At 56.5% G+C, this 12,754-nt stretch overlaps 1 protein-coding gene across 3 annotated transcripts in view; it reads left to right on the top strand.

Annotated features, from left to right (window-relative positions):
- Window positions 1-9,526, top strand: part of LOC101123970 (non-structural maintenance of chromosomes element 1 homolog) — a 43,795-nt gene extending 34,269 nt beyond the window's left edge. For 2 of the 3 annotated variants that reach the window (XM_004057388.4, XM_019012017.3), the window contains exons 4-8: window positions 362-439; window positions 1,476-1,622; window positions 7,694-7,810; window positions 8,674-8,794; window positions 9,284-9,526. In XM_004057388.4, coding sequence (XP_004057436.3) covers window positions 362-439; window positions 1,476-1,622; window positions 7,694-7,810; window positions 8,674-8,794; window positions 9,284-9,363 — 543 coding nt within the window. In that variant the 3' untranslated portion in view covers window positions 9,364-9,526. The remainder of the gene's footprint in view (window positions 1-361; window positions 440-1,475; window positions 1,623-7,693; window positions 7,811-8,673; window positions 8,795-9,283) is intronic. The other variant, XM_055365553.2, reaches the window with a different exon arrangement.
- The last annotated feature ends 3,228 nt before the right edge of the window (window positions 9,527-12,754 follow it).

Genomic DNA, 12,754 nt, shown 5'->3' with positions numbered 1-12,754 from the left:
TGTGGAAATGCTGGTCAGACATGGCAAAGCAGATTTCCCTGCTATCGGACTTCTCAGTGCTTTTTTTGCATTTGAAGCTCCATTAACATGCAGACAAATCTCCCAAATTTATCTGAGTTTGGAAAATACTGCACACCCTTTGGAGTTCTGAAACTTCTGAGGGTCCAGCATGTTGGCTGAGCTAAAGAATAAAGTCTGTAATATACGCCTGGTTACAGATCCATCCCTGCGGCCCGCAGTGCCTGGATACAGGAGCTCAGTGACTGGCCAGAGATGGAGGAGGGGAGGGAGGGAGAGCCAGCGACACGTTAACCAACACGCAAAGAGCACAGCCTGACTGTCGTGCTGACTTATTTCTTAGGTGAATCTTGCTACAACTTCAATTTCCAAAATGGCTACGGATTTTGCAGAGAATGAACTGGATTTGTTTAGAAAGGCTGTAAGTAGAGTAATCCCCATCGCCCATTAGGTGGGCTTCTTATGGGAAAGTTCTGTCTCCGTCATTAGCAGTGGCAACTGCAGTGTTCAAGGATCACTGGGGGGACATGGGCCACCATTGCTGTCTGAGAAAAGGCTTTGCAGGGAGATGTCACTGTCTACCCATCTGGAACTCACAGCTGCCAGGGGGTCCCCATGGCTGCCTGGGAAGGAAGTGCTGGGCCAGGTGTGAGCCCCAACTGGATGGGCAAGAGCAGGGCTTCACTGGTAGTAACAGGCGTTCCTGCCTGGCTGCTCCAAGTGCCATCTGGGAAAGGCAGCAGCAGCAGCATCGCCTGGGAGCTTGTTAGAAAGGCCCGGTCCCAGTCCCCACTCTAGACTGCTGAGTCCGAATCTGCATTTTTGCCAGGTGCCCACTGAATCATTTGCACGTGCACATTTGACAGGCACTGTTCTACCAGGCTTCAGAGCTATTTGGTCAGCCTTCTGGTCAAACACATGGCTAAGAGTGGTTCTCAGGCCTAGATGCAATGATAATAACTGCAGAGGTGAAAAATAATTCAGACATTTCAGCCCCACTCACGATCTGTTGAATCCAAATCTCTGAGAACCAGGCGTTGGAATCATTCCTTTTAGGTCTTCTCCTGGGGATTATTAGCCACCAAGGTTGAGGAGCAGGTGCTGAGCTGAGCACACACCTGCGTGTGCAGGAACCTGTCTTCCCCAGCGGTTCCTGCCTGCCGTGTCTCTCTCTCACTGCCTCCGAGGCCAGGCGTGAGGCAAGGCGACCCTCTTTGATTTGACGACATTAAGATGATTTATTTGGGAGGATGTTATAGAAGTGACCTCTGAGTCGAACTGAGCACAGTCCTGGCTCTTGATGCACATTAAATTGTTTTCCCGGAATACCATGCCAGTGTACAGTTCTGCCTGTGATCTGAGTGGTTTTACTGCGCCCCTGCCAGACTTGGTATTACCATTTAAAAGTTATTTTTGCCATTTTAATAGATGAGCATGATACCTGCTCTTTCTTCCAGCTGGAACTGATTATTGACTCAGAAACCGGCTTTGCGTCTTCCACAAACATTTTGAACCTGGTTGATCAACTTAAAGGCAAGAAGATGAGGAAGAAGGAAGCAGAGCAGGTGCTGCAGAAGTATGTCCAAAACAAGTGGCTGATTGAGGTACTGTCTCTTGGTGTTTCCAGCCTGGTTCACTTTTTCAAGTGATTTTTTTCTCCAAAATCGTACTTGTAGCCAACTGATGTCTGAGGAGCCCGGCCTTCTCGGATCCCTTATCTGCTTTCATGCATTCCAGCAGTGACCCCATGGGGAGGACTTGGGCCTCACTCCTCCTGCCTCCCACTCCCCGTTCACCCAGATGATGCGTTCAGGATGCCACAGCCAGAATGGCAGAGCCAGGAGCCGCGCGCAGAGACTTGGGCCCCAGGATCAAGGCTCTAGCCCATAGACTGCAAGGCAGGGCAGTTCCGTGGCTGAGAGTGTGGCTCTAACATCTAACCCGGGTCTGAACCCTGAGCCAGGTGACCTCATGTTCCCTGTAAGAGGGGAGTCGTCGTTTCCCCTTCGGGGCTGGGTGTGTCAGGAGCGGGAATGGGACCTCACAGTAATGTGCTCAGTGCTAGGCTGGCTGGCTCGCGGGGGAGGCGGCAGAGGAACTGGTGACATTACCACTGTTGTTTTTGTCAGCAGTGAGTTCCTCAGGGCCAGTGCTTAGAAGAGGCACAGACCTGCTTCAGGAAAGGAGCTGTGACATCTGGGATAGGCCCCACTGCAGCTCCAGTTTCTAGATGTTACCCCCACCCCCACGTCTAGTCCTGCTGAATGGAGCAGAACAAATGTTTCATTCAGTTCTTTTTCCACAAAAGGCACCCCAGTTTTCAACAGCTCAGTGTTTGCCGAGTTGACTACAGCTGTGCCTCCCAGATGCTCGTGCCCGTGTGTGTTGAGGACGCGCTCACGCCGGGTCCCTGCTTCCTCACTTGGTGGTTGGACTCGTGGCCAGAGGCTGCTGCTTGTGGCTGCAGCGATTCTCCGCTTCCTTTTCAGGAAGGCTCGCGTCTGGGATGGGGAAGTCTGTGTTCTGAGTTACTGATTTCTATTTAGGGTGGGCCTGTCCCAGGAACCTGACCCGAATTCAGTTCCTGGGGTACCTGATGGGAAGACAGGGTGGAGAGGTCATGGGGTGAGGGCAGGGCTGGGAGCTCCTGGTGAGTGCAGGATCTGCTGGGCACGTTCCCATATGTCATGTCTTGGAGGCTATCTGCTGCCCTGCAGTGGCTCCATAGCTTAGTTTTTAGCTGACAGCTCAGGGGTCTGGATGACGTCGGACACCCTGAGAGTGGCAGGGCTGAGTTCAGGCCCCGGTTTGGGGACTGCAGCTCCCATCAATGGCTTTGTCACAGTTGTTCTTGCCCTCCGGGCTGTATTTGGCACTAGGGAATGTTCTAGGGCTACTCAGGTTATAACTGACCATTCTCGCTTGTGGTGCAGCCCCTCTTCAGGCCAAGTTTTTTTTTTTTTTAAGATGGAGTTTTGCTCTTGTTGCCCAGGCTGGAGTGCAATGGTGCAATCTTGGCTCACCGCAACCTCAACCTCCCGGGTTCAAGCGATTCTCCTGCCTCAGCCTCCCAAGTAGCTGGGATCACAAGCATGCGCCATCACGCCCGGCTAATTTTTCTATTTTTAGTAGAGACGGGGTTTCTCCATGTTGACCAGGCTGGTCTTGAACTCCTGACCTCAGGTGATCCACCTGCCTCAGCCTCCCAAAGTGCTGGGATTACAGGCGTGAGCCAGTGTGCCCGGCCACAGGCCAAGTTTTTTAAGGGTAGGGGTTATGACCTCTTCATGGCTGGTCCCCATTGCAGAATGTAGTGCATGGCACCTCAACTGCTCAATAAATGCTTGCTGAATGGATGACTGGACAGGTGGATGAGGTTGCAGAGGAACAGAGTCTAAAACGTACAAAAAATGTTACAGGAAATATCTGCTCATTACAGGAGGATTAGAACATGTTGAGATGCATAAAGAAACCCACTGAAGTCACCTGTTATCCCAGACCCTAGAGCCGAGTGCCCCAACATCCCAGTACACAACACTTTGCACCCTGCTTTGCACCCAAGAGCACCGTGCCTAGCACATGCCGCCACCATTGTGCATGGCTTGCAGGGTGTGCCCCCAACTTTATGGTTTGACTTGCCCTTTGTCTGCCCTTGGTGTCTGGAGAGGGCGGTGGTGGATAGGAGAGGACCCGCCCTGGAGTCTGTGGCGGTGAGCTGTGGCTGCAGGTGCTTGTACTCTGTGCCTTTCTCAGTTTGGTGGCAGTGCTGGCACCACCTTCTGCAGGACGCCTCTGAGCTCGAGGGAGAGTGGACAGAGGATCCGGGAGCTGCCACCTGCAGGAGCGCTGCAGAAGTAGCAGGGGGCCCTCAGCACTGGCGCTGGGCAGTAGCCCTAGAGAGGCTTCTTGTTGACTGCCTGGCCTGCTGGGGCCCTCAGGAGGACGAAGGAACAAAGCTAATGTGGCAGGGGCTGTGTGGTGAGACTCCTCCAGGTTCCTCCGCCGCCTGTGGTGAGCAGCTTCTCATTGCGGAGACTGTTTCCTCATCTGCAGGATGGGGACATTGCCAGCTCCAGGTGTTTTCTGTGAGGGTCCAATGCTCTCTGACCTACGTGGCCTGGTAAGGGTTGCCCTGAGGTCTGCGGCACTCTGGAGGAATCGCTGAGAACCGGGGCGGGTGCTCACTTACCCAGGACAGGTCTTCCTAGGGCAGCACCTCGATCAGAGAGACCACATGTCAGTGTCTGATCCTTGGCCTCTCGGACACAGGGCTTCCCACAGAAATAGTCAGGGGCCCACTGACAAGGCCCTTCCAGGTGGGTATATCACCCCAAGGACACGTCACTCCTGGACAGCCAGTCCTGTGTGAGACTGGCCCGGCATGGAGGTGCTGAGGCAGCTGTCCGTCCAGGAGAAGGCCCAGGGGTGGTAGGTGGTTGGGGTCAGCGGGGAGGCCTCTGAGAGCAAGCGCGGCTCATGGGAGCTGGGCGTCTGCTGATGGGCGCACCTCCATACACCCCAGGACTGCTCCCTACACGAGGTCCTGACTTCCAAGTGTTGTGGCGAGGCGCCTGGGAGATCACCTGGGCTGTCGTCGTCTTTGAGGGCTAGGGCATCCCTCCTGCCCCTCCCCTGATGGGCCCGCAGAGGACTGAGTGGGTCATGAATGGTGAGCCTTGGGTGCAGTTTCAGGCACATAGCAGGTGTTCAGTAAATGCAGCTTGGCTGGGTGCAGTGGCTCAAACCTGTAATTCCAGCACTTTGGGAGGCCAAGGCGGGTAGATCACTTGAAGTCAGGAGTTTGAGACCAGCCTGGCCGATATGGTGAAACCCTGTCTCTACTAAAAATATAAAAAAGTTAGCTGGGTGTGGTGGCGGGCATCTGTAATCCCAGCTACTCAGGAGGCTGAGGCAGAAGAATCACTTGAATCCTGGAGGCGGAGGTTGCAGTGAGCTGAGATCGTGCCATTGCATGATCTAGCCTGGGCAACAAGAGCGAAACTCTGTCTCAAATAAATAAATAAAAAATAAATGCAGCTCCTGCCTCAGTCTGAGCTTGAACTTGCTTAGTGTCAGGCATTCCTTTGGGATCAGTGCAAGGTCTACTTCATCTTCCCGTGGGTGTTTATCACGGGCCTGCCAAGTGCTGGGCCCCACAGCAGGTGCTGCGGACACAGGAGTGAGCACAGCCAGAGCTGGTGGCCGGTCCCATGGGGCCATCGTCTGGAGGGGGAGCCCGAGATCAGTGAGACGGTCATCTCACTGCAGTCCTGGTACAGATGGAAAGGAAACATGGCTTTATGACAGCTGTCCCAGAGGAACCGGCCCTCAGCTGCTGAGGAAGTGACACTTGAGCTGAAGGCTGTGTGGGAGTTTCCTGGAGCCTGGGGTGGGAGGATCATCAGCCCGGCAGTGGCCCTGTGGCCAGCAGGTGCACTCAAGAAGCTAAGGCCAGGGCCATCTGAGCGCAAAGATTGCTGAGGCGAGCAGACAGAGGGCAGCCCGGGAGATATGCGTATTAGGGGCTTGGCTCTTGGACCTAAGGGTGGTGGGAAGCCCTGGGGTGGGGGTGAGGTGGGAGTGACAGGGCCAGGCTTGTTCTGTAGCGAGTGCGTTGCTGGAGGAGAGTGGGCTCAGAGAGCAGCAGGAGCAGGGGAGGGTGGAAGAGGGTGGAGGCCGGGGAGGTGGGTTGCCATGATGGATCTGTAGGGGAGGGTGGAAGAGGGCGGTGGCCGGGGATGTGGGGTGCCATGATGGATCTGGAGGAGGGTGGAAGAGGGTGGTGGCTGGGGATGTGGGGTGCCGTGATAGATCTGGAGGAGGGTGGAAGAGGGTGGTGGCTGGGGATGTGGGGTGCTGTGATGGATCTGGAGGGGAGGGTGGAAGAGGGTGGTGGCTGGGGATGTGGGGTGCCATGATAGATCTGGAGGAGGGTGGAAGAGGGTGGTGGCTGGGGATGTGGGGTGCTGTGATGGATCTGGAGGGGAGGGTGGAAGAGGGTGGTGGCTGGGGATGTGGGGTGCCGTGATGGATCTGGAGGGGAGGCTGGAAGAGGGCGGTGGCCAGGGAGGTGGGGTGCCATGATGGATTTGGGAGCTATGGGGGGAAGGTAACAGCCATAGGACCGAGGACCGAGGAAAGCCTGGGGGCCGGTCACATCCTCCCATTGCCCACAGCACTTGGATGACACAAAGCCCCTGTGCACCAGCAACAGCCACGGTGCAGGGCACAAGCGCCTGGTGCCCCGGCCTCCCCCCACTGTTCCTGCAGTGGCTGTCCATGCCCCAACCCCACGCTTCTGCCCTGCCTTCCTTCCTGTGCTCACCCAGCCCCTCTACTGGTGTTCCAGAGCGAACGCACTGCGAGCCCAGATTACGCAAGCACACCCCCTCCACATTGCACTGTGGGGATGAAGGTGGGAATGGGGTGGGGGGCTCTACCTGTCAGAAACGGGAGTGGGCTGGGTGCAGTGATTCATGCCTGCAATCCCAGCACTTTGGAAGGCCGAGGTGGGCGGATCACCTGAGGTCGGGAGTTCAAGACCAGCCTGGCTAACATGGTGAAACCCCGTCTCTACTAAAAATACAAAATTAGCCAGGCGTGATGGCGCATGCCTGTAATCCCAGCGACTCAGGAGGCTGAGGCAGGAGAATTGCTTGAACCCGGGATGCGGAAGTTGCATTGAGCCAAGATCGTGCCATTGCATTTCACCCTGGGCAACAAGAGCAAAACTCCGTCTCAAAAAAAAAAAACAAAAAAAAAAACCAGGAGTGACAGCTCTTGCTTGTAAAAATTAGAAAATAACAGAAAAGGCAGTTGAGCACTCGGGTGACTCGCAGGCGTCAGTGACGTCATCTCCTGGTGTGGTTCATATCCGATGCATGAGCTGATTGTGGAGAAACTGGAATCAGCCTGCATGGGTCCATGTCCTGGGTCCCGTGTCATTTGCCTGCCTTGGGTCTCCCTCAGTGCTGCCTTTCTCCTGTGACCTGGCAGTAGGGTCGGCCTGGGGAGCTGCATTGTTCATGTGCTTCTGGGCTCTCCCAGGGATTTCAGGATGCATGATGGGTGGACCGCACCCTGGCGTGGGAACCAGGAGGCCTGGCTTCCATTGGAGGCACCACTGCCCACAGTGTGATGGGGCCTGTCTGCCCTCTCCAGACTCCTTCCAGCTCCATCTGTAAAGTGATGTGGCTGGAAGTGATCTCTGAGGGTCCCTACTGCAGTTGGAGGCAGAAGTGCTGGGAGGCATCAGGGATGCTGCTTTTTGGGAGTGGGATGGGTGGCGGATGGCAGCAGTGGGTGTTTGGGTTTGCGCCCTGGGGAGACTGACCCCCTTGTGGGCCTCAGCGTCCTCATCTGCAGGAGGACTGTGACTGCCTCCCTCGAGGCTGCCGTGCAGACAGAGAAGTCACGTCTGAAGGCACAGCAGATGCTGAGAAAAGGCAGGTGTCGGGGAGCCACGCCTCCATGTCTTTTGGGTCTTTGCCTCAGTTTCCCTTGCCGAGGCTCTGCCAGGGGGATGTGGCTGATGCCCGTTGGCTGGGGTTGGTGAAAAGCTGCCTAGACCCTTGTGTCTTCCTGAGCACTGGGCTGTGGGATCACAGAGGGAAGAGAGGTGGTGAATGGGGAGAGGGCCTGGCTGAGGGTGGCCACCTCCTGTGTGTCCCTGCAGAAGGAAGGGGAGTTCACCCTGCACGGCCGGGCCATCCTGGAGATGGAGCAATACATCCGGGAGACATACCCCGACGCGGTGAAGATCTGCAATATCTGTCACAGCCTCCTCATCCAGGTACCCGCGAGGCAGGGCACGGGAGCTCATCACTGGGCCCTCGGCTCCCAGGGCTCTGTACAGGTACTTCCCGGAATCCTGGCTCTGGGCCCAGCCCTCCTGCACCGCTGGCGCATCCTCCCACAATAGCTGGCGGAGGCCATCTCCCAGGACGTGTCAGGACGCCTCCCTGCTGTGCCCTGCAGGGACGCACTGCCGCCCTCCTCCCTGGTTCTGCTGTTGGGGTCCAAGGGCCCTCGCTTACTTTATTTTTCTCAGGAAGGCTGAGTGTTCTGTGCAACCTGCATTATCTTGGCAGTTTTGTAGTGAGTGTCTCTTGTTGATTGCTGCTTTCTGGAGTGGTCTTAACACCAGTTTGCAGGGCTTTGCAACCGCTGAACCAGCGTGGACATTGATGTGTCTTTCAGTTTCTATCGTTTTGCAGCTATAGCTGTTTGTAATTGCAATTGCTCTTACGGGCCTCATACACCTGTATCCTTGGGCACCTGGTGATTATTTCCTTGGGCGGAGTTTCTGGGACAAAGTGCACTTTTTTTTTTTGAAAGCTTTTGATTCACATTAGCAAATAAGCTTCTGAAAAGCTGTGGCTGTGCACACGCCACCTGCAGGATCTGAGTGAGCCCGCGGCTTCTGTCACTGCGTTCATGTGTTCAGAATTGTTTAGTAAAACCCACCGCAACAAGCAGCAAGCAAACGAAAGACTCCACTGCACTGAGGCGTTTGTTATTATTTTCAGTATTAATCTGGGGCCCAGAAGATAACATGATGCCACCTGCTGCCCATTTTCCTTGTGGCTTCCCCGGAGGTTTGCAGAACACGGAGGTGTGCACGAGCTCTGCCATCATTGGCCTTTCCTGTTTCAGGGTCAAAGCTGCGAAACCTGTGGGATCAGGATGCACTTACCCTGCGTGGCCAAGTACTTCCAGTCAAATGCTGAACCGCGCTGCCCCCACTGCAACGACTACTGGCCCCACGAGATCCCAAGTGCGTGGGCCCTGAGGGGCTCATGGGAGGGGCTGGGCCAGCAGGACGCAGGGCCTGGTGCCAGGGAAGCCCTTGGAGACAGGGCCCTGAAGGGCTCCAGGGTGTGTGGGGGTCCGTGTTAGCAGCTTGAATCCTAGAAGAAGCCACTGCAGGAAGTAAAGGCTGAGCTATGTGCACCGTTCCAGAGGACTTTCTAGAACCCAGCAGAAATTCCAACGCGTATGAGCATTTTGTCTAGACAAGGCTCTCTCTCTGGCAGCCCTCTCAGGAGGGGGACGTGAAAGCCATGTCCACAGCTCCCTCAGTTTGTTCCTCTCTGAACTGGGGCTAACTCTGCCTTCCTCACGGGCTGGGGAGGGTTAGCAGTGAAGGATGGTGTAGACCTAGGACAGTCCTTGGCACAGGAGACGTAGCTGCTGGCTCGAGCTGGTGCCCCTGTGCTGCCAGCCCCTCCATTCACTGTGTCTTTCCTGCCTTTTCTGTCTACAGAAGTCTTCGACCCTGAGAAGGAGAGGGAGTCTGGTGTCTTGAAATCGAACAAAAAGGCCCTGCGGTCCAGGCAGCATTAGCCATCGTGCCCTGCTGAGGGGCTGGCTGCCTTGAGTGGCCTGATCGCCACAGCCCTTCTTGGAAGAAAGGCGTCCGTGTTTCAGGTTCCACGCGAGTCACCTCTTTCGTCTTAATGTTCACTGTCCACAGCTTTGGAATAAACCATCCTGGGAAGTTGCTGCAGCCCCTGTCTGTGTTCTTGAGCCCGTGTGTGAGGCTCCGTGTTGTGGCCTTGCCTTTCCTGGAGTTCGGTCATCACTCAGACCCCCTGGGTTTGGGCTCCAGCAGGTGAAGCCAGCAAGAGCCCCCAGCAACGACTCAGAACAGCTCACTGTCCTTGCCCAGGGCAGCCTTGCCTCCAGTCCCAGCTGTGGCCAGCTGTCCCAGCAGGACTGGGCTGCCCCGAACCCGGATGTGTGAGCCTTGGCCTCCCCAGCTCCCCAGTCTGGACTCTCCCCTGGCCCAAGGTGCCACTGGCCTGAATGGGCTGAGGCTGGGCATTTGGGCGGGATGCGTGCTCTCCCTCCCTGGACGCTCTGCTCCCTGTGGGTGCCCGGCAGCCCTGCCATCCAGCTGTCCCAGCCGGGACCGGGAGTCAGCCTCAGTGCTTCCTCTCCCTGACCCTCTTGCATCCCATTGTCACCAGATCCTGTCCAGCCCAGCTGCCAATAGCCCTCTAGCCCTGCCACTGCTGCCTCAGGCTGAGCGCCAGCCCCGGCCCACACTCTGCCTCTGCACTCCCTGCAGAAGACCCCTGGATGCCCCCACTGCTGCAGCAGGGCTGTGACCCCTGGTGAGGCCCCTGCTCATCTGCCACTACCTCCCCCCACCCACTGCTCAGGGTGCAGCGCTTCCTTCGTCAGCTCCCGAGCCTCTACACAGAGCGCCCTGGGCCTGCGCGCCCTCCCCTCTGGTGTCCGGCTTTGTTTCCTGGCTAGCACCTGCGCGCCCTTTGGCACTGGTCAGCCCCTCGCTCCCTACACTTCCTCCATCCTCACACTTGTTAAGTCCCCATCTTCATCCCTCTCTTGAACCCCAGCATCAGTCAGGATGCTTCAGTCATGACAGAAAAGCCAACTCAGACTGGCTGAAAAAAGGAAGGACTTGGCCACAGGGGTCTTGAGGAGATGCCTGGTCTAGAGGCTCCAGCAAGGTCACCACACAGCCGCATTTCTGTGTCTACTGTGCTTTCACTGGGCTGGCTGCATGCTTGGGGCCTATGAGGTGGTTTCCTAGAAATCCAGCTGCTTTCTTCATGGTAGCAAAATAGCTGCCATGCCTCTGGGCCTCACGCATCATGCCCGGGATCAGGAGGAAGAGGGTGGCTCTCACCTAGTGGCTCCCACACCCTTGCAAGCATCCTCATGGCCCACAGCTCCCACGTGGACACCTGTGACGTGGGGATGGGATTATCCAGCTGGCATTGGAAAATTAAGACCCACCTCGGAGAGAGGAGTGGGGCTGTCCGTCTCAGGCCACGTGGCTGAGGGAGCAGGGGCCTTTCCCTAAGCAAGTCGAAGGTGCGATCACATCTTCAGTAGCCTCAGGGGCAGTGGGGAGTGAACTTGGACACTGAATTGGTGGCTGGCCTCCCCCGCTGCAGGCAGGACCACCCCACTTTGTTCACCTCCATAAACCCAGGGTGGAGCAGGCATCCAAGGCTCAGTGAACCAATGACCCCTGCTGGTGGGAGGCTCACCCTCCCAGAACCAGGTCTGGGCTCCTCAGCCCTCCAGCCCACCTTCCCATAGTGAGGCAGCCGGGGACCCAGCCCACCCCTTGGTCAGTGGGCAGAGACACGCCCATTGGTAAGCCCAGTACGTTCAGCCAGTGCCAGCCCCAGCTGGCCTCACCTAAAGAGGGGTTTTTTGGAAACGTATGAGGTGGCTTGCAGAAATGACAGGAAGGCAGGACCAGTCTAGAATGGCAGACCTTGGAATAAGGGTCGTGGATGTCAAGACAATTCTGTCACTGCAGGCGCTGCTGCCACAGGGGGTCAGCTCCAGCCTGTCTGAGCTCCTCCCAACACGCCCTCAAGATGCCGGTCCAGGGAGGAGCTGATGTACAGACCTTCCAGGACCACATCCCTGGGGCAGAGGTCATTCTCCAGAATGCAGTCAGCGTGCCGTTCTGGAAGACGGGAAGATGGACACCAGAAGGCAAAAAGCCAACCAGCAAATAATGCCTGCAGGAGGGGCCGGGGCAGCTCTGGACTGTCCCAGTTGTCCCGTGGTTCTGGTTGTTCATTCTTTGAGCTCGAGTCAGTCCTGGCTGGGGACTCAGGAAGCCTCTGGGCACTTGGCCACTGGGGACACCAGCCCTCCTGCTGCTTGTCTCTCTTGCCTCCAACCCCTGCATGATGACACCAACATGAACGTCCCACAACGCACACTAGCACTCACTCAAAACCCTCATGAGGAGTTCCAGATGCTGCGTGTCCTCACCCACAGGGCAGGACATTTCCCCTTTTCCCATTCCTCATCTGACAAGGGACATTTGCTTGAAGCCTCCTGGCCAGGATACCACACGTTAATGAACGTGGCCTCCCGTGCCCAGCTTTCTGTCACACTACACTACAAATGGGCCGTGGGGCCTGCCAGCTGGAGCAGCTAGGCACTGGGAGCTGGGGCCACAGTCCGCCTGTCCTTCAGCTGGGGAAGGGGTGTGAGTTACACAGGTGGGCCGGGAGTCACAGCCCACTGTGGCCGGGCCGCCACCCCTCCTCACTAATGGCGAACCTAGTCATGAGGGCGTCCCTGTTTTATGCCTCGCTACTTTCAGGGGTGTTGACATCTGGTGTAAATTCTTCCTGTGAAAGATGAGGTAATTCACTATTAACCATGGCAGGGAATAAACAATGTCCTTGCAAACAGCTGCCCACGGAGCCAAGTGGACTCAGCTTCCAGATAGCTCTTGTGTTTGTCACTCCCCAGCATGCCCATGGCCCCTCAGCAGCCCACTCCCAGGATGAGTATCACAGCCTCTCCCTGCCAACAGCCAGCTTTCCAGAATGCAGATTCTGCTGTGTCTGCTCAAAGGCTGAGAACCCCAGGACCTACACGATAAAGTCAAATTCCTTGGCCTGGGTAGAGGGCATCAGGAGCTGGAGTTCAGCTGCCCACGGCCACCTTCCCATCCCCCTTCTAGTTACCCCAGGGTAGCTACCTCCTGGCCAACCAGAATCTTTCCTGGGGCTGCTTGATTTTTGGCTAAAAGACAAGCAGCTGAGCCAGTGGCAGGATGCTGGCAGGATGGCAGCTCAACCCTCAGGGCTCTTTTCCCCAGGCCTATCTTAGAAGGGGGGAAGAAAGAAGCCAAGGCTGGCATGTGGCTCACACCTGTAACCCCAGCACTTTGGGAGGCCAAGGTGGGAGGATTGCTTAAGCCCAGAAGTTCAAGACCAGCCTGGGC

The sequence above is a fragment of the Gorilla gorilla genome, chromosome 18, assembly GCF_029281585.2.
Source record: "Gorilla gorilla gorilla isolate KB3781 chromosome 18, NHGRI_mGorGor1-v2.1_pri, whole genome shotgun sequence".
NCBI lineage: Eukaryota > Metazoa > Chordata > Mammalia > Primates > Hominidae > Gorilla > Gorilla gorilla.
This window is presented reverse-complemented; position numbering and strand designations above follow the sequence as displayed.